At 41.7% G+C, this 21052-nt stretch overlaps 1 protein-coding gene and 1 pseudogene across 3 annotated transcripts in view; one reads left to right on the top strand and one right to left on the bottom strand.

The window, feature by feature from the left end:
- Nucleotides 1–7620, bottom strand: part of KDTA (KDO transferase A) — an 89056-nt gene extending 81436 nt beyond the window's left edge. For 2 of the 3 annotated variants that reach the window (XM_086778792.1, XM_086778793.1), the window contains exon 1: nucleotides 7341–7620. In XM_086778792.1, coding sequence (XP_086634918.1) covers nucleotides 7341–7542 — 202 coding nt within the window. In that variant the 5' untranslated portion in view covers nucleotides 7543–7620. Of the gene's footprint in view, nucleotides 1–6500; nucleotides 6750–7340 lie in introns of all 3 variants that reach the window. The other variant, XM_086778794.1, reaches the window with a different exon arrangement.
- Nucleotides 7621–17967: 10347 nt separating this feature from the next.
- On the top strand, nucleotides 17968–20794 carry LOC147616163 (uncharacterized; annotated as a pseudogene).
- Nucleotides 20795–21052: the final 258 nt, after the last annotated feature.

The raw sequence follows: 21052 nt of genomic DNA, 5'->3' as shown, positions 1-21052 counted from the left end.
GTAGAACCGCTGCTTAAGGTCGCGGACAAACTCGTCCCACACATAAGCTGCCATACCTAATCTGGTGTGGGCATGAGCCCACTGAGTCCACCAAGGAATGGCCTCACCTTCCAAGTACCAACTGGCTAAGATCACTCTGTCAGTATTTGCTTTTCTAACTGCGGCAAAGTAAGCTTCAAACTAATGCAACCATGAATAGAGAGTTGTGGGATCGAGTTTACCATTATATTACTGAAATTCATTTTCTTGGGAAAATGATTCAAGGGCGCTACCGGTGTCAATCTGGCGTCCAAAGCTGCTAGGTAACGTTCATGCTCCACGCATCGCATGGCTTCGTCTTCACGTTGTCGGATCTCCAATGCACGCATCTGCAACTCAAGCAAAGAGCTCGGCTGTGGTCGTGACCCCGCGAGAGGGTCCTTGTGACGAGGACCTAGAAACTGGGATACGGAAAGAGAGGGAGGAGGAGATGGAAAACGCGACGCTGAAGAACGGGTACGCTCTTCCAGAGCCAAGATCTGCGCCTTGCTGCTCGTCCAACTTGGTTGTCTGGTCTGCGATTGCTCGCATCATCTGCTGGAACTTATCTGTAACACTCAAGCCTGGTGCCCCAGCTGGGCTGCCTGGTGTACTCTGGTCCCATGGTTCTTGGTCTCTCTCGTCGTCGAAGCTCGCCATAGCAAGAAAACGCACTTCCTTTCCGGAGCGTAATCTGACCATCCACTATCTGCGTGGGAGGCTTCCGGAGGCTGAAAACCAACCGTCCTTTGAGGGACAAGAGTCACTCCGAAAGGGGTAGTCCACCGGCGTCTGAAAACCAACCACACGAGCGAGAAAAAATTTTGGTTTCTTTGCTGAATCTTTGCACTTGAAGTAGAGGCTCTGATACCACTGTAACATGCGGAAGCTTCGGAGAAGATCGGTAACTTCAATGCTCACCCTTTTCGCGACGGAATTAACGCACAAACTGAATGAAGATGTGCAAAATATATATATATATAGAGAGAGAGAGAGAGGGAGAGATAGAGAGGACACAGTATTGGGGGTCCCAAATACCCTCTGTAGGGCCCCCACCATGGATGGTGTATTTGCTTTATTAGAATGATGTAAATCTGAAAAGAAAATACAAAAATCTTGACCCTTCTTGGCTGAGAAAACTCTGCCCTTGACTTGCAGTCCTTCAAGCGGCCAGCAACAATTTGTCCCACGACTGATAAATCAGCATTAAATGCTGGAAAAATCAGTAAAAATGCAGCGCATCTCTGATTTGGCTGGCTGGCACTAGGCGCCTGAGTTCCAAGATGCTGGGCACTGATTTTGCAAGTCCCCTGGGGCTGGGCAACTTGTATGGGCTGCCCCATACTTGCTCTACACCCCTCCTAGGGCTGGATAACCAGTCGGCTACCCCCAGCCTGCCCCTGGGGCTGTCCTACAGCCCCTCCATGGCTGGTGGGTTCAGCTAGGGCCTTCTTGGCCCTCATGGGGGTGGTTTCACATCATCCCCATGCCCACACTAAGACTTGGGGTAGCCCTATGGGCTGGCCCCTTGTTCTAAAAGCAAACCCTAACAAACTGGACAATGATCTGGCATCTGGTACCATACCAGATACACATAATCACTGACATCATTCCAGAGGGAGACTCACCGCGGAGACTGGCACTATTTCATGTGCAGGACAGTGCACATGAATCAGATACACAGAATCACTGACATCATTCCAGAGGGAGACTCACCGTGGAGACTGGCACTGTTTCATGTGCATGACTGTTGACAGTGCACACCTGACCTTGGACTCCTATGCAGGACAATGCACACCTAACCTCGGACGACTGAGATGGTTCCCTGGTTGACTCGTCCCGGACTGGGCTCACATGGGACCAGTTCACCATCTCAGGTCCTGCATCTTCTGTACAGGTATGTCTACGTGGCATCCAAGTGCGGGATGCACATGACATATAAAGACAGGACCGATTTCCTACGTGAGTACCAAGATTGCTTTTCCCAGTCATTGTCAAGAAAGCTTCCTCCGGAAAGGCCAAAAGATCATGCAATTGATCTTATTCCGGGGAGTACCCCACCAAATAGACCACTGTATTGTGTTAGTGCAGCCCAACAAGAGGAAATTATGAGCTAGGTACAGGAGTTGTTGAAAAAGGGACTGATTCAGCCAAGCTCATCACCCTTTTGCTCACCAGTGCTCTTAGTGCAAAAGAAAGATGATTCTTGGCGCATGTGCATAGATTACAAAGCGCTAAACAAGAATACCATCAAGAATCGATTCCCTATTCCGAGAATCGACAGCATTTTGGATCGTTTACAGGACTCCACAGTCTTCAGTCTGATAGACTTGAAAAGCGGGGTATCACCAGATACACATTAGACCCGAGGATGTACATAAGACAGCATTTCGCACCACCTTTGGGCTATATGAGTTCTTGGTCATGCCCCTTGGCTTGACAAATGCTCCCGCCACCTTTAACAGGATGATGGACAGGATTTTCTGGCCTCATCGAGCGTTTGTGGACACATTCTTTGATGACATGATTGTGCATTCCTGCTTAGAGGAGGAGCATAGGGAGCATTTGGCCACAGTGTTTGAAGAACTTTGGAAGCATAGGTTGGTCATAAATGGCAAGAAGAGTGAGTTCTTCTTGGAAGAAATACACTTCTTGGAACACATCGTGTCTAAAGATGGAGTCCGTATGGATCCTTAAAAAGTAGAAGCAATTCTCAATTGGCCAAATTTGAGAACCATGCATAATGTATGCAGCTTTTTAGGATTGTGTTCCTATTACATGCAGTACATACGGTATTTTGCTAAGATTGCATTGACAAAGAAGGGAACTGCGTTTCAATGGACTGATCAAGAAATTACAGCCTTTAAGAAGCTTAAAGAAAAGCTTACTTCGGATCCCGTATTGGTACTACGAGATCTCCGAAAGGCTTTTGTTGTCCAGTGTGATGCATGTGGGAACAACATTGGCCCAGTTCTCATGCAGGAAGGACATGTGATAGCTTATGAGAGTTGTATATTGCAGAATGCCGAGAAGCATTTACAGGTCTATGAGAGAGATGTTGGCTGTAATTCATGCTCTTTCTACTTGGAAACACTATTTGCTTGGGGCTGATTTCACTGTGCAGACAGATCATCAGACTTTGCATTATTTCCTCAAGCAAACTAAGCTTTCTGAGAAGCATATGAGATGGACCAACTTTTTGTCTATGTTCCACTTCCAGATCGTACATGTGAAAGCCAAAAAGAATGTTGTGGCAGATGCTTTGTCACACAAGCCACAGGTCTCGACAGTTTCACTTGCTTATCATCATGAGCTTGATGAGATGAAAGAGCAGGATGCACAAGATGAGGATTTTGGCAAGGTCTATGATCAGATGTCTGAGGGTCAACGACATGATCATTATACTCTCAGGGATGGGTTTTTGTTGATGCATGGTAGATTGTGTGTTAGGTAGTTACGGCTCAAGGTTATAATTGAAAGTCATGCTCCACCGTATGCAGGTCATAGGGGCATTGACGCCACGGTAAAGGCAGTTGAGGCTTTCTTTCATTGGCCAACCTTGAGAAGGATGTTGATGCTTTTGTTAGGCAATGCATCGTATGTCAGAAGGTGAAGTTTGACCGTCAAAAGACACCAGGGTTACTTAAGCCTTTACCTATTCCAGATAGACCATGGGAGAGCATTGCCATGGATTTTATATTTGATCCTCCGTGGACACAAACGGGCAATGATGGCATTTGGACTATCATATGTAGGTTCAGTAAGCAGGCTCATTTCATTCCCGTGCGTAAGAAGATCAAAGTAGATCACATGGTGAAGTTGTTCATGGCGAACATCTTTAAGTATCATGTCATGCCTTCGTCTATCATTAGTAACCGTGATCCACGGATGACAAGTTTATTTTGGAGAGGGCTTTTTGACAACATGGATACAACTCTCAAGTTTTCATCATCATTTCATCCATAGACAGATAGGCAGTTGGAAGAGGCCAATTCCACAGTGTTAGATCTTCTCAAGTGCTATGTGTCAGAGCACAAGCAACAATGGGAAAAGTATCTTCCTTTGGTGGAGATCGCTTATAACAACACCGTCCATACCTCGACGAGCAAGGCGTCTTTTGAGATTGTGGAAGGAGGGAAGAAGGTACCACCCATTTTGCACACAAAGGATAAGATTTTTCAGGCTGACCAGTATGTAGAGAACATGGATGAAGCTTATAGGAGAGTTAAGTTGGCACTCCAAAGAACTCAACAAAAGCAAAAGAAGGCAGCAGACCGTCACAGGCGTGCATTAGAGTTTGCATTGAGTGACGAGATTCTTTTACGTTTTGAGAAAGCCAGGCTCAAGAAGATGAAGGGTAAACAGCGCTTATTCCCTAAGTTGAGCACGCGCTACTATGGACCTTTTCAGGTATCGGAAAAGATCGGTGAGGCCTATCGTTTGAAGCTACCAGATCACTGGAGGATTCACAATGCATTTCATGTGAGTCTTCTTAGACCTTTCCGAGGAGATGTGCCTGAGGATGTATCGGATGAGGCTCAGTCGGAAGTGGAAGAACTTGATGAGGTTCTTATTCCCGAGCAAATACTGGCACATAAGGAAAGAAAGGTACGAGGTAAAGTTTCCTGTCGCTATCTTGTGAAGTTCAAGAACTATTCACCGACGATGGATGCGAAGTGGATAGAGGAGGGTGACTTAGCAAATTCACCTCAGGTATTGCAGCTATATCTTGATGTCTTTGGAGCCGACTCTTGCTACGGCTCATTCAGGTTTAGCAGAGCATAGGTCTGGAGCATTGCCTGATCCTCAAGAGGGGGGTAGCACCTCCGTTCCCTTGATACAAACAGGCTCGAATGTTATCTAGAGGTCGCTTGGTGCAGCTTTTGTCTCACCCGAAGGTACTGACAACTGACAGTACATCTGCTTATGGGACTTCTATGATATATGTGTACTAGTCACATTGGATGTTGTGGTTATGTATGGTTCCCAATGGTATTCAACTTGGACTATTACTACACCATTGGCTTGCAGTGACTGTTGCTACATATGCATGGCTCAGAGAGATTGGGACGCTGATCTTGCCATATTGTACTTTTCACTTTCAATTGGATCACATGGTTGATATCTTGTTGTATGGGTAGCCTTCGTTATCAGTGTGGTTCCTCTTTGGATGTCTTGTTGTCTACCAGAATGCAATCGAGGACGCTTGCCATTTTTCAAGAGGGGGATATGTCACGACCCTGTAAATTTGTGCAACATATGTGTGAGCATGGTGGTCGGTGTGCAAGACATATTTTTAATGTTCACACTTGGGACAAGGGTGACATTAGGAATTAATAAGGTCCTTTTTACATAATCCCATGTAGGGACAAATGTTTGGAGGGGACAAAGGTTTTTAAAACCTTTAAAACAAAAGAACACTCTTTTCAGAGAATCGTGGCCCTTTTGGGTGGCTCCACGTTATTTTTCGAGAACTCTTTTTCTTTGGGGAAAAAAAAACAGCTACAGCTACACGTGGAGAAGGCTGATCGTGGGGAGAAGGTTGGCACACAGGTGGCTTCAGCAAAGAGGTGTGCTTTTCTCTTTTAGAGGGGCTGGCGACTGGACTAGAGTTACACGTAGGTGCTAGGGATTGTGGAAAAGCAGGCGGGCTATTCAAGCAACAACGCTGGCTAGTTTTTCTCTCTCTAAGCACACACTCGAGCAGCAACGCTTGCTTGGTCTTGACTTGTGCACATGCGGCTGGCTGCAACAAAAACGCACAATGGACAGAGAGCAAGGTTGGATTGTGTGTTAGTTAGGCAAGCGGTGCATAGGGGCTGCACAGAAGGTGTTTTTCCTCCTTGCAACAGGCTGGCGCACAGGGGCTACAACTACACGTTTTCCTTCTCTCTCTAGGCGACTGGCTGGGCTGCAGAGAAGACAGTTTTGGACTGCACGTGGCCAGGACTGCAAGCTGATAGGACTGTCTTTCTCTCTCTCGTGGAGGGTGGCAGGTTGCAGGAGAAACAAGGAGGAGGAGTGTTGCTGGCCAAAGACAACCAGCTACTATTCTCTCTCTCCTTTTTACAGGCTTGTGGGCGGTGTCAGACGCACACAGGTTGTTAAAGCTCTTCTTTCTCCGGCTCATGGGCTGCTCGGGAGTGCTTCTCTTGGTCCCTTGTGAGAGGAGGGATTTGCAACCTAAGAGAGCAGAAACATGAGCAAACTTAGTATGTTTTTGGAAGAGAATACGAACTGATGTATGGTTGTGTTTTTGGCTATGTGCATGCGCCAGTTAGATGCGTATTCAAGGCCTCGTGGATGTACTATCTTGGCTGATTAGAGGTGTAACAGTGTGGTGTTTTGGGGCACAGGGCTGTGTGAAACCTCTATGCTAAGAGGTCCAGAGGACTTGCAGTTTGGACATGCATATGTATAAGCCATGAATGGCCATGATGTATTCAGTTAAACTCTTCCATTGAATATGAATAAAGAAATACCGAAAGGGGCGCCAAGCTTTGGGGCCAAGAGGTGTCGTTGTTCTTTTTGTGTAGGAACACTCTAGCTCCCTTTTGTCTATCTTATTTGCTGGACTACAACTGTGTTTGGGTGATTGCTAGTCTACCACACTTTGGTTTCTACCGGGGGCCGGTTTCAGTGTCCTTCCAAAAAAAATGATTCTTTAAATCGCTCCATGTGTCCTTCCACATTGTGATGTAATAAGTCTGTTGTCCATGTTCTTCTAGATACTGTAATTACAGGCACAGAAATTTGGTAAGGATTCAAAATGTATTGTCTATGTCCTTCAAGGTACATTAAAGACATGCATCACTACCTTTATCCTTATACATCATCCATGTGCTACTGACAGAATGTGAGTGCCTGCCTTCAGATTGTGTGCCTGGATGTCTTGAGAAAATGCAGGGTGAGATAGGGTATACGGTATAGTCGTTGCAGCAACGCTTTAGGGAAGGTTGCAATGACTTCATGTATGTGACCGCCACTGCATAACCTTACTGAGGCATGTATAAATGAAGCAGGATGTGATAGGATATGCAGATTAATGAGACGGCTTTCAACAGCTGGAGAGAATGAGAAGGCTCTCTGGGCATGCTCCACAGCATGGTAGTAAAGGCACAGCAGCATGACATGCATCACTGACTGTAGTCCTGTAGCAAGAATTGAATGTGCGACAAATGTATTGTCTATGCATACTCTAATGGCATGCATCACTGCCCCTTGTCCTTATTCAGCCATGTGGTGATGGCTTGATGTATGTGTTTGCATTAGTAACCATGTTCAGATATGGATGGGGAATGAAAATTGATGTGAGAACTTACCTACAGAGACGGCATGGAACCAGAGGAGGGGGCCGGGGGGGCGGGGTAGGGAAGCGCGGCCGAGCCTCTCGGGCCAATGCAGGACATGCTCCAGACCGCGGCGGCGTCTCCAGAAGAGGTGCAGCAGGAGAAAGGGGGATGCTGCAGACGTGAGGGCTTGGTAGAGGGCCACCACTCGGCTGCCTCCTGCTAAAGGAGCCATAGACGCATCCTATTGACTTGACACAGTCCTATTCAAACACCTTCTCGTGCCCGCCGTCTCCTTCACTTCCTTTTTCACACATTTTGGCCCCCTAAATATGATATGGCACCAAAATGCGCACCAAAATGCTGGTTTGCTATTAATTAATTAGTTACAAAGGAGCAAAGTGAATGGGCAAAGGACCTTAGATAAAAGATTTTTAAAAAAATGATGGGACTTTAGACAAAAGGACGCTTTTAGAGGATTCTTGCAAATGATTTTATTTTCTTTTTCTTTTGTTCTTCTCAATCTTCTAGACAGCTTGCACGAACGAGGAGAGAAAGAATAGAGGGGCCATGGGGGGGAGCGAGGGAAGGTGTGGGGCTGTGTGTAGAGAGCGAGGGAGGGTGTGGGGCTAAGCAAAGAGCAAGGCACAGTGTGGGGCTAAGCAGAGAGCGAGGGAGGGTGTGGGGCTAAGAGAGTGAGGGAGAGTGTGGGGCTAAGCAGAGAGCGAGGGAGAGTGTGGGGCAAAGCAGACAGAAACGTGGAGAGAGGGAGGGAGGGTGCGAGGAAGCGTAGAGAGAAACGGGGCTGCCTCAATACTATTAATTAATTAGTCCAAAAGATTGAATAGGGGTAGTAGAATAAATATATGGGTCCCAAATTTCATTTTTGATTAATTAATTAAACTGTCGAGAGTAAACCTTGGAACAAAAGAAATCATAGTTTAAAAATGAACATAAACCAATGTTGGATTTAGAATAGGATTACGAGTGATTTATTTTTTAACTGACGGGCATGTAACTAAACTGGTAGAGCCGTTGGGTTCCACAATAAGGACCCGGGTTCAATACCTAAGGGCTACACGACGAACGGTAGCGCACACACAGCACGCACAAATGCACCCTCCTGAAAAAAAAAGGAGTGATTTATTTTTGTTCGAATATAAGGCTTAGTTATGATTTCTTTTTAAACCTTACCTTTGATTAAGGTGATTTATTTTTGTTTGACTATAAGGCTTAGTTACAATTTCTTTTTAAACCTTACCCTTGCTTAAGGTTGATTCTCATTGTTTTATAAAGATCGTGTTGATTCTAACAGATATAGAACTAGAATGCTAGCTAACTAGGGCAGTAATTTTTTGCGTATTTTCAAAATGTACATTACCACCTAGATGTACTCTAGTATTTTTTATTTGATTCGTAGTCACTCATGTGATTTTTTTGTAAAGATCATGTTGATTCTAAAAAATATAGAACTAGAATGCTATAGCTAGGGTAGTAAGTTCTCGTGTATATTCAAAGTAAACATCACGAGCTAGGTGCACTCTAGTCTTTTTTATTTGATCCATAGTTGCACAATCACACAACGCTATAGAATATATTTTTTATCTCAATGGAAGCAAAGACAATAAATCTTTTAGTCTTGTATTCAAATTCTCTTTTATGTCTCTCATGGTAGTAGCCAGAGAAACTATTGATAATGAGAACATACTAAAAGAATGATTATTTCCCTAAGATTGTTCAACTACAAAATGTTAATCTACTCTTAATTTTTTTCACTTCAAGAAGTAATATTTTCTACTCTTCATGGGGTCCATCAAGTGTGTTGTGTATCCTAGCCCTATAGTCTTGTATCTGTATATAGCTATGTTTAAGTGTTCTTGCCTTGTCCATGTTATCTATTGTCTCCAAAATTGTGACTTGGAAATTGCCACGAAAGGGCTTTATTTTTTTATGTCGTTGATTTTTTATTTGCGAATGAGTTATCATGCTTTGTGATTCTCTTTGTCAAGTATGTCATGTGCCATGTGTATTTTCTTCTGCTTTGCAATATGGGAGATGTTATAAACTATGTGTTTGCTTCTTGTATCCCTGTGGGAGTGGAGGTTCCTAAATTCCCTTATAGAGTTCAATTTGTAGTGGCTTCTCTGCATCATATTATTTCTTTATTAGTACATGGTTAGGTTGGTTAGGAAATGGTGAAACTAACTATTTTGAAGAAACAAATCATGGTTTTCTATTTTTGAAGCACTATTTGAATAGATCCTTTTTGGGTGTTCATGTGATTTTCTTACTGTTATTACTAGACAAGATGTATCGTGTACATGGTTGAACACATCCATGAACTCTTTACTTCGTCTTGCTCAGTTTGTACAAGGAGGTCAACAAACATGTTGCAGTCATAATGTATCAATTTTATAGCATATGTTAAAATACCCCTTGTATTTTTATCCACATGAGTTGTTAAGTATGTACGTCTTCTGTGATGTGTCTATCTCAATGTATGTGGCACCTAGCTGGGTCAATATTATAAGGCCTCTAACAAGTTTCTACTAGAACTGAGCATGTTATTTGTGCTTACATGGCGTTTGTTCTTATTTTATACTATCAGTTATCATTTGCATATCTAGAGATCCTAGGATCCAACTTTATTGCCAAATGAGTGCTACATCATATCCATGAAATCGTGTCGCTCCTTAAAATTGTTGAATGCATTGAGTGGATTGCAAGCTTCTCACCCACAATATTAGCCAACTGTATTTGCTTTGTTTGTGAGGTGTGCAACTTTATGCATGTATGCTTCATTACTTTGGCCTTATTCTTGAACATGTTAAAGAGCCATTTTGACCAACCACCAATATGAGATTTTTCCTTGTCTTATGATACATAAAGGCATTGGATTTTTTACTTATTTCTATTGCCATGTTTTTTTCCTAAATCTCTTATATAGAACAATGCAATAAGGATGAACTCAAATCAAATGTTATCATAATGACTAAGCTTTTTAAATTTTCCTTTTGATTTTTTAACGCCTTTTTCACAAAATGGCACACTTGTCATGTCTGTGATGCTAGTTAGCATGGGAATGAAGAAGTCTAGGTGAGGGGTGTCAAGGATTTGTAATTATGAATGTTCGATTACTCATGCAACCAAACTCAAATTTTAACCTTGTTGAATCAGAATGTGTTACGAGATTTTTCCTTGTCTTGTAATATGTAAAGGCATTGGATTTTTAACTTATTTGTGTCCATTGCCATGTTTTTTTTCTACATTTCCTATATAGAATAATTCAACTTTTTAATTTTTTCTTTGGATTTTTTTACACCTTTTCATAAAATGGCACACTTGTCGTGTCTATAATGCTAGCTAGTATCATAGTCATGGGAACAAAGAAGTGTGGGTGAGGAGTGTTAAGGATTAGCATGGGATTAGCAAGATCTTATCCTAATAATTCAACTTTTTAATTTTTTTTCATTGAAATTTTTAACACCTTTTCATAAATGGCACATTGTCATGTCTATAATGCTAGCTAGCATCATAGTCATGGGAACAAAGAAGTGGGGGTGAGGAGTGTTAAATATTAGCATAGGAATGAAGAAGTGTGGGTGAGGAGTGTTAAGGATTCTTAATTGTGAATGTTTGATTACTTGAGATAGCATCATGCAGCCAAACTCAAAGCAATTGTCTTTATGAATACCATGGGCATGTTTGATTACTTGAGATAGCATCATGCAGCCAAACTCAAAGCAATTGTCTTTATGAATACCATGGGAATGAAGAAGCGTGGGTGATGAGTGTTAAGGATTCTTAATTATGAATGTTTGATTACTTGAGATAGCATCATACAACCCAAACTCAAAGCGACTACCTTTTTGAATACCAGTAGTGCCTTTGTTGAGATTGTTCCCCCTTGCACCTCATGGCCTCGAATAACATATGTGAATGTTAACTTATGATACCATAATCTATGATAGCCTTGCATTGGTGCCTTGAACAACATATTGTGATTGTTTCTCCAGTTATTTTAATAATCACAAAGATTCTTATGATGATGACTGTGCTCGAGGCGTCGATATCTTAAATTTGGCATATAGCTATGTTACAACGAAAAAGAATTACTTGTAAAAATTACAATCGTCTATATGCGCGTAGGAAATAACATCGCTATAAAATCGTCGAAATGAGCATCGAAAAAGATGTCACGATACACGTCAAAATAAACATTGGAGAAAACGTCAGAAATAAAAATATTTCTGATGCTTTTAGCGACGTTTAATCTGACGGACACATGCAATTTTTGACCTAAATTATGATGGACACAGGCAATTTTTGAGTCCCATTTTGACGCTTTTTTGATGGATACAGGTTTTTTTTTGGCATAATGGTGCATCCAGGTATAGCTCTGTACCTGGATGCACCATTATGCCAAATATGTAAAGACTTTATTGCATTTGTACTCAACTAAAGTTTTACACAAACTTAAAAAATTAAGGCAAACAAAGATACATGGATACAAAATCAAGTTTCATTATTGGATATCAAACCACAAAGATACATTGATACAAATCGCTGGATATTAATCCTTATATAATAAATGTTGTATACAAAAACATTGCCGCACACGCGAGCAAACTATACATGCCCAAAAGGGGTGCAAAAAAGATCTATACAATTCCAAAAATGTGCATAACATGCAAGCTAAAGTCTGCAAGCTAGGCTGAACGAGAAGGCTCAGGTATTGCTCTCTGCAAAAAATAATGCAATACCCAATAGCATATACAAACTTACCGAAACCTCAAAATTGGGATATGGTACGAAGCACTTACCGAAACCATATCTGCCCAATCTACATTTCCATCGTCTCGCTCAATGCACTCAAGCAAGGTATAAGTGCCATACTTGAATGCATAACGCTCCTCTAGCTCGCAGTAGCCTCGCATCCAACCACCCTCTCTTGCATACATGAAAACAAAACATAAATAAAAACATTTAACTATACACTAGTTGACATACAAACGAGAGGCTACAGAAAGTGTGGATACTTACAAAATACTCATAAAATGAGTCCCATCCACCACTGCTCCCGAGCGAGCTCCCCACACTCGCTAGTCGCCTTGCGGCTTCTTCCTCCTCTTGTTGCGCATATTGTCGAGGGTTTTCAGAGTGCTTTCTCACCTCCTCGTCCCATCTCTCTTGGTCGCAGAACCAAGGCTTTTTCTCCCCCCATTTTCACCGCTTGGGTGACATCTGACCTCTTGTGTTTCATACAATCTCTCATGAGATCGTAGATCCGCTTGTTAGGTACTTCCGTGCTACCTGGGGAAGGCTTGAACTTGTTCTTGATTTGATTACAGATTCTTGTTTTCTTCTTTGATTAGAGGTGGAGGAATTTGGTTAGAGTGTGATGGGCAAACACTATGCCACATAGCTTTCTCACACGACTCCGCATCTCGTGACCTACATCATCATCAAGAATGACCTTCCCTTCCCGCACCATGTAAAGATGCTGATTTGCATTGGGGAGAGGGCTACTACCAGAACACCAACTAGATCGACGCAATGAGATGAGAGTGTTGGCCACATTATGTATGGGTGGACGCTCTCATGTGTTAAATTTGCAGCAGTGTGATGAGCTATGGTGAATCAAATGTAAGAATCAACATCATTAACAAAGAGATTAGATGATGATTACAATAAGATTAGATGATGATTAAGATAAGATTAGTGAGCAATTAACTAATAGCTTAATGTAGGCATGGATAATCAAAAACTAGCACATTCTCATTAGGCCAATGCCTCAATTTATAGAGTTTACATCCAAGCATCTAATCCCACTGATCTCTCCTTGATTCACTCCACCTCTTTTGCTTGATTCTCTCCACCTCTTGACTTTTCCCAGAATATCTCCACACATCCTAAATCTTCTCATGATACCCTTTATTCTCTCCCAGTAGATACCTCTCACCTTTTCACAGCTTCTCTCTTATTTATAGATTCTCTTTTACAGCCTCTTGCTAAGGGCTTCTTCCCGTACACACCCTATTCACTTGTATATTTCAACACCTCCCCTCAAGTGAATAATCCTAGCACACCTGGACCCTATACCAAGTTTCCCTCTTACTTGGTAGTCCGCAACCCAGTGCCTCAAGTCCCTAAACTCATAGTCCTTGACACACACTCTCTCTCTATGCGTCCAACGCTACTACAAGTGCCCATGACCTTGACTAAAGTGCTCACACATACATCTACCACATGGCCTACATCATTGGTGGCTCAGAGGTGGGGTCTCTATGCGTCCAACGCTACTACAAGTGCCCGTGACCTTGACTAAAGTGCTCACACATACATTTACCACATGGCCTACATCATCGGTGGCTCAGAGGTGGTTTTACTCTATTGGGGCAAGTTACATTGGGTTGTGGGGTCTCTCTCTCTCTCTCTCTCTCAGAAAAGATGATGTAACTCCACTTCCTTAGGAGTCTCCATGAAGTTTGCCGATGTCGTTCCTTCTCCACTGGGTTTGCTGCAGTAGTCTCTTGCCACCATGTGTCCTCACAGTTGTGGCAAGTGAAGGTCCTTCCTCCTACTCTGCCTCTTCCCGCGAGAATCCTCCTCGGGTGAAGAATGCTTTTTCCTCTCCAGCTGTTGAGTCCAGCCATTTCTTCTCTTGACCTTGGTCCCTTGCTCTAGTAGAGCTCCTTCTATCTCATGTAGCTTCAATTCAGGTACATTCTTTAAGGTTGCCATAATGTTTTCATATTCACCTTTGTCCACACTCTTCAGAAGCACTGCTAGTGCCTCATCATCCTCTACCTTCTTGCCAATGGCTGCCAGTTGTTGCTTAATGCTTTTGTATTTGTTCAAGTGTGTGACTAAAGGTTCACTTTCCTTCATATCAAGTTTGTAGAATTGCATTAATAGATTTATCTTTGAATTTTTCGTTTGAGTGCCAAATAATTTATTTTCATCCCATGCATCTTTTGCCCATTGTATCCCTGTGATGTGATGAATGATTTTATCATTTAAACTGAGTGCAATGAGTCCTAATGTTTTCTCATTCCTGCTCTTCCACTCATTTTCCCCACTCACCTCTGGGCATTCATCTCTTCCCTCAACTAGCCCCCACAGGTTTTTCCTCATGAGCAAATACATGATTTTTGTTTGCCATGTATAAAACTACTCCCCATTAAATTTGGCTATCTCTTGTGCCGTGATCATGAGATGATGTGAAGGGGGTCTTACCTCTTGATCCAATTTCAAGATTCAAGGGCAGTGTCTACTCTTTTACAACTCAATTTAGTGTTTAGGTGATGATTACAACAGATTTATCAGCATAAATTCACCAAAAATTACATAAAGCCAAGGGGGTAACAAATATGTTACTGAATGGTTGGAGTATCAAACCATCTTCGAATTGTAATATGAAGTTATAGGGATCTGTATCAGATACCCAATGGTAAATTTGAACCCTCAATTGTATCAAAATATAATAATTAGTGTTGATTAATCATTGATTAACAAAATAATCCTCAGTTTTGTTTGTAGAAAACAGAGTGTGCGGGGAGGCTAGATCTGGGGCCTTAGAGTTCAAATGAGCTCAACTTCTTTCAAAGCCATCAATAATAGTTAGTCTAGTAGAGGATCAAGCCAAGAAACACAAGATTTGACCAAACATTGAATGCTTAATCTCTGTTTTACCAAAGTCAACTTGCAGATTTGATGCAGAGCTTGATGCCACTTCTCCTTGAGGAATTTCACAAATTTGACATCACCAGCATGTAGAGCACCCTTGAAAACCCCTGGGGCCAAGAGGAATTAGACCAATTGCTTCTGTGGAAGAGAAGATCTCAGTTTTGCTTTCTTCAGAAAGAAGGCGCCTGTAAATTCACGAGAATCTGCACAGCGGTTTGACGTTTCGACTTGATGGGCTGAAGCATGGGCAGTGTAGCTATGTGTGGCTAAGAGGGTTTGGGCTAATGTTATGGCAGGAGGGAGATCAATCCCCTCCACCAGCTGGGGTACAGAGGCTAATTGAAAAAGAGCTAAAAATTTGATTTTTTCTAATCCTAATTAACTGGGTGATTAGCAAGATAATGAGCTCATAAATTTGATGGATTCTAAGCTAGGCTCTGATACCATGTTAAATTTGCAGCAATGTGATGAGCTATGATGGATCAAATGTAAGAATCAACATCATTAATAAAGAGATTAGATGATGATTAAGATAAGATTAGTGAGCAATTAACTGATAGCTTAATGTATGCATGGATAATCAAAAACCAACACATTCTCATTAGGCCAATGCCTCAATTTATAGAGTTTACATCCAAGCATCTAATCCCAATGATCTCTCCTTGATTCACTCCACCTCTTTTACTTGATTCTCTCCACCTCTTCACTTTTCCAGAATATCTCCACACATCCTAAATCTTCTCATGCTACCCTTTATTCTCTCCCAGTAGATACCTCTCACCTTTTCACTACTTCTCACTCATTTACAGATTCTGTTTTACTATAGCCTCTTGCTAAGGGCTTGTTCCCGCACACACCCTATTCACTTGTATATTTCAACATCATGGAGAGGTAGATGCATCCGTGGCATTACCACCACAACCACCACCACTACCCTTATGACATGAACTGCAAGTGCGGTTAGAGGAATGGCCCGAGGGTGGGGGGTTTGAGTAGGGGATGGTATGGGTGTGACAGTGGTTGCGATTACCAATGGGCATTCGCCTTGGGCAAAATAGGCTCTAGTCAAGGCTGCTTGCTCGAGGGTGGCTTGCGTAATGAAGGAAAAAAAATTGGTCAGGGCACATGACACGTGTAGTAGGTGGGACAGTTGGTAGGGGGGTAATGTCGAGGGTGATTTCTGGGCTATATATGTGGTCCTCCATCTGTGTATATGGTCCTCCATCTGCGTATGTGCATGGATATGGTTATGCAGGTTGATATGCAGATTATGCAAGAGCATATGAACATGTTACAAAAAAAAAGAGCATAAGATTATAGGGCTTACCTCTGATAGTGAGGAGGTAAAGTTATTAGAGTTCTTGCATCACAAAAGCATAAAACCCACACTAATCAGCTACATTCTAAAATCATAAAATCAAATAAATATGGAGAAATCAGGGAGAGGAAAAAGGGGCTTACCTCTGAGACATTAGGGATAGCTAGTAGAGATATGTAACCTGCAAAAAAAACCCAAAAAAAGATTAGAACACTATGGAAGTTTAAGAAAACACAAAAGCAAGAAAGTACATGGGTGTAGGAGACTACAGAGATGTAGGAGAGAGAGAGAGAGAGGACAACCAATAGGACATGTGGGGGGGTGGAGATGAACTTACCTCCTCCACAAATGAAAACAATGAAAATGGTGTAAACAGAGTCCGTTGTTCGACGCTGTAATTTTTTTCCAATATCTGATAAAACGTTGAAAACATCGTCGAAGAAAACATCAGAAAGAGTGTCGAAAAAACATTGAAACAATGCGGGAAAAACCTTTTTACAACGCTCTTTCCGATGCTTTCTTTGACACTCTTTGCGGCGGATGACTATTTTGATATTTTTTTCGATAATGATTTCGATGCCCATGGGAAATATTATACACAAAAAATATATGTAACCTTTGAAATTTTTTACCCCGACACCTTTCCCATTAGAATTTAAACTTTGCCAACTAGAATATGGTCTAATATATAAAGGGACATTCCCCCCCTCCCAAAAAACACAAATTTACAGTCATGGATGGTGTGAACACTACAAACATGTTGTCGGAATGCCGAACGTAGAGGAGAAATGATTGTGCCCTTGCAATCAGTGCAAGTACTAAATCTCTTTGTGACGACGAAGAATTTGCAAACGACCATATAAAAAAAATGATATATTTCGAGTTGAACATCTAAATGCCTTACTTGGTGTTGCGAATGTGTGTCCTAAAAATGATGAACCAATCGATTACTTCTTGGACCTTCAACCCAAGCAGGGTACTAGATGTACAACGACACAAGCAAGTACTACTTAGCCTCATGTTGAAGAAGAAACTATGGTGGACTCTCTGATGTATTTGGAGCAAGACATGGATAACATAATAGACACCCTACATGATGCAAGGGATATTGAGCGAGAAATAACACAGGAAATGGGCGGTGTCCATCGACGCATGGAGCAGGTCTCGAGAGAAGAGCAAGAGTTGTGTAGGCTAGTTTGTACACCTCTGTATCATGGTGCACGTATATCTATTTTGCGTACATGCCTCGCAATGCTAAACTTGTAATCAATATTTGGATATCCGATACTAGCGTATCAAAACTTTTTGCATAAGTACTTATCACCCTTTCCATTTTTATCTCTTTCTTTTACCTTTTTTAAATCATCGTGGGTCAATATGATAGGTCATTGAGAGATCAAATATTGCCAGAAGGCAACGAGATGCCTATGGACCGTATGCGTGCAAAATCCATATTACAATGCATTGGTATGGACTACAATTCTTACCATGCCTGTCCAAATGATTGTGTTCTCTATTGGTACGAGCATGTAAGCATTGTACAATGTCCATAGTGTGATCCAGATCTAGGAAAGATGTCCAAGGAGAAAGGGTTCCTGCAAAAGTACTCAAGCACTTCCATGTTATTCCACGGATTCAAACCATGTTAAATCCATGGTGTTTATGATGTCTTGGCATCGAACCATTAGATCCACGGACGATGTTATGCGCATGCCCGGGCCGCTGATTGCCCTGCATGGAGACACATTGAAGAGAAGTGGCCAGATTTTAATAAGGAACCTCGTAATATTCGCCTTGGACTAGCTATGGATGGTGTGAACCCGTTTGGTCTTAAAAGTGTAACATGGAGTACATGGCCAATTTGTCTTGTGAACTACAATCTTCCAACATGGTTAGCAATAAAGAAGGGACATCTTTTGCTCTCATTGATAGTCCCTAGGAGGTACAAGGTAGCCAACATGGATGTGTACTTATCCCCGCTGATAGAGGAGCTACAAAGATTGTGGGAAGGAATTGATGTTCATGACATGTCAAAGAGGTTTGGACAAAGTGAGAATACTAATGTGGACTATGCATGATTGGCCCAGGCTACGGAGAATGCAATGGTAACTATTTTGTTATTATGTAACTATTGATATATATGTGGATGGTTGTATAATATTATTTATTTTAATAGGACTATCAATCTTTGGATACAATGCATGCCCTTTGTGCGGACCTAGACTAAAGGCTTGTCATTTAAGAGGCTTGAGAAAGATTGTGTATGAGGGTCACAAGAAGTATCTACTAGAGGACCATGAGCTACGTTGTGAGGGCTATTTGGGTCGGCCTCCTCTTACACTATAAAGGCAAGCCATTGGAAGAGAGCATGGGAGGAAAACAAAGGGTCTCCAGCCCCCGGAATGAAGCGGCTGTCCATATTCTACCAAATACCATATTGGAAAGGTCTTCTAATTAACCATTTGCTTGACCCTATGTATAGTTTTTTAAAAGCAGCCATAGTGCTTTGGAAGACTATTAATGAGGTCACAAAGAGCAAGGGCCAAAGGGATGATTTAAAAATAAGTGATTGTATGCAGCACTTATGGCCACAAACCAAAACTAATGGTAAGTTGCTACTACCTAAAGCTCCTTGGGTATTGACGAAAGAAGAGAAAGCTCAAGTTAAGAAGTGTGTTTTGGAGTTTCTTACTTTGAGTGAATGTATGCACTACCTAAAGGGGGCGTTTACAAATGATAACGAGCTCTTCGGCTTAAGATCACACAATTGGCACAAGTTCTTTTAATTTGTCTTGCCTATGGCCATAAAGGGTTGCCTCTTTTGTACTTTGACTGAATGTATGCATTGCCTAAAGGGGGCGTTTACAAAGGATAACAAGCTCTTCGGCTTAAAATCACACAATTGGCACAAATTCTTTCAATTTGTCTTGCCTATGGCTATAAAGAGTTGCCTCATGACAACATAAGGGATACAATATACAAGATTGGCACCGTGGTCCACTGGATTTCATTGAAGGAGATAAGAAAAGACACTTTGGAAGTAGCCCGCTGAAATGCCATCGAAGAAATTACATTGGTGGAGAAGTTTCTCCCAACAACCAACATATTAACTGTACAGATGCATCTCCTAGTTCATGTTGTGGATAAGGTGGTTGTGGGGCAGGGGTCATCCATTCACGTTGGATGTTCTTTTTGGAGAGGTTTATGAAGACGCTAAAAGGGTTTGTCTGTCAAAGAGCTCGCCCAGAGGAAAGTATGGCAATGGGATGGCTTGTGCAAGAATCCCTGGTGTACATCATAGAGTTTTTTAGTACCCTAAACCCTGAAATGCCTAAATTGTGGTCAATGGAAGAGGATGATAGGGTAGTTGAAGAAGAGCCACAAGGACAAGATAAGGATGGATGTGGCCTTACAAGACAAGATCAATAAATTTTGTATCTTAAACTCAAGGAGTATGCAAAAGTGGATCGACCTGTATGGAGAGGCCAAGAACAAAAGGAATCAAACTCTTCAAGCTTTTTAAAGGAGTCAGATTACGGCTTGCCAACCATACCCTTCATCGCTTACTATACTTCCAGACTTCGCATCAAGTAGATGGCTCCAACAAACCTTACAAAAAGCAAAAATTTATGGTGAAGTTATTATGGAGGACAAGGAAGAGGAGCTTGCATACGGTTGTGACTACTGTGTAGGTGATTTCATTCATTCAAAGCCTTGATATGTTCACATGTTCTCTAAGTATTATTTATAAAATTTTCATAAACTAATAATGTTATTTTCTTTTAGTACAAAAAATTTACAGCACTATGGTCACATGGATGCTATTTTCGAGTAGAGCCGATCAATAAGAATAGAACAACATTCGATTGTGCTGTTAAAGAAAATTTCATGCAAGAAAGCAGGACTAGTGCAAGTGATCTAAATACGGATGTGAAAATACTTGATTACTTTAGAACCATCCAAGATATCTTCAAGATATCTTCAAGGTTGTCTTTATAAAGTTTCATATGTTTATCTTTGATGTTAAGTAGTTCAAGGTAGGCACAACAGGATCACATGCAACTGTACAAAGAGACAAATCTAGATTAGTTCAAGTGGACTCTACAAAGATATGGACATACCAAAAAGACACATTTGTACTACTAGAGAATTTTAAGCAAATATTCTTTAAGGAGGGCCCAAGGGATATAAGATGGTGGTTTGTAATCCAAGTGGAACTACGTAGGAAACAAATATATGAAGACATGGAAATAGTAGAAGATGAAGCAGCAATTGGTGTGGGCCAACAAGATCAAGTTCCACTAAATGTCAAAGTACGGCAAGAGCAAGGGCTAGAGAGATCAGACAATTAGACATAGGAGATATCTCAAACACAATAGATGGTGATATTGATGAAGAGTCAGCAACAACAAATGAGGAACCAGAGCCAGAGCTAGAAGATTTAGAGGCCAACATAGATGCATCTTCTATTCCTACATGATTCAAAGATGGAGGGATTTTCCTTGAAATATATCTTTTTGGGACCAATGAACTTTTTGAAGATGAGAGAGGTGATAATGATCACAACTATGATTTTGTAAACATGCAAATATTCTCACATGCTAAGATTTAAAGGTCGCATTTGTGTACCAAAAGAAGAAAATATTCGTGTGAGAATATTTTACTAGAATGTCATGATAATCCAAGTGCGGGGCACTCAAGGATTTCTAAGACCTATGCACTTGTTAGAAGGACGTCC

Source organism: Cibotium barometz, chromosome 39, assembly GCF_041138505.1.
Source record: "Cibotium barometz isolate CiBa-2024 chromosome 39, ASM4113850v1, whole genome shotgun sequence".
Lineage (NCBI taxonomy): Eukaryota > Viridiplantae > Streptophyta > Polypodiopsida > Cyatheales > Cibotiaceae > Cibotium > Cibotium barometz.
This window is presented reverse-complemented; position numbering and strand designations above follow the sequence as displayed.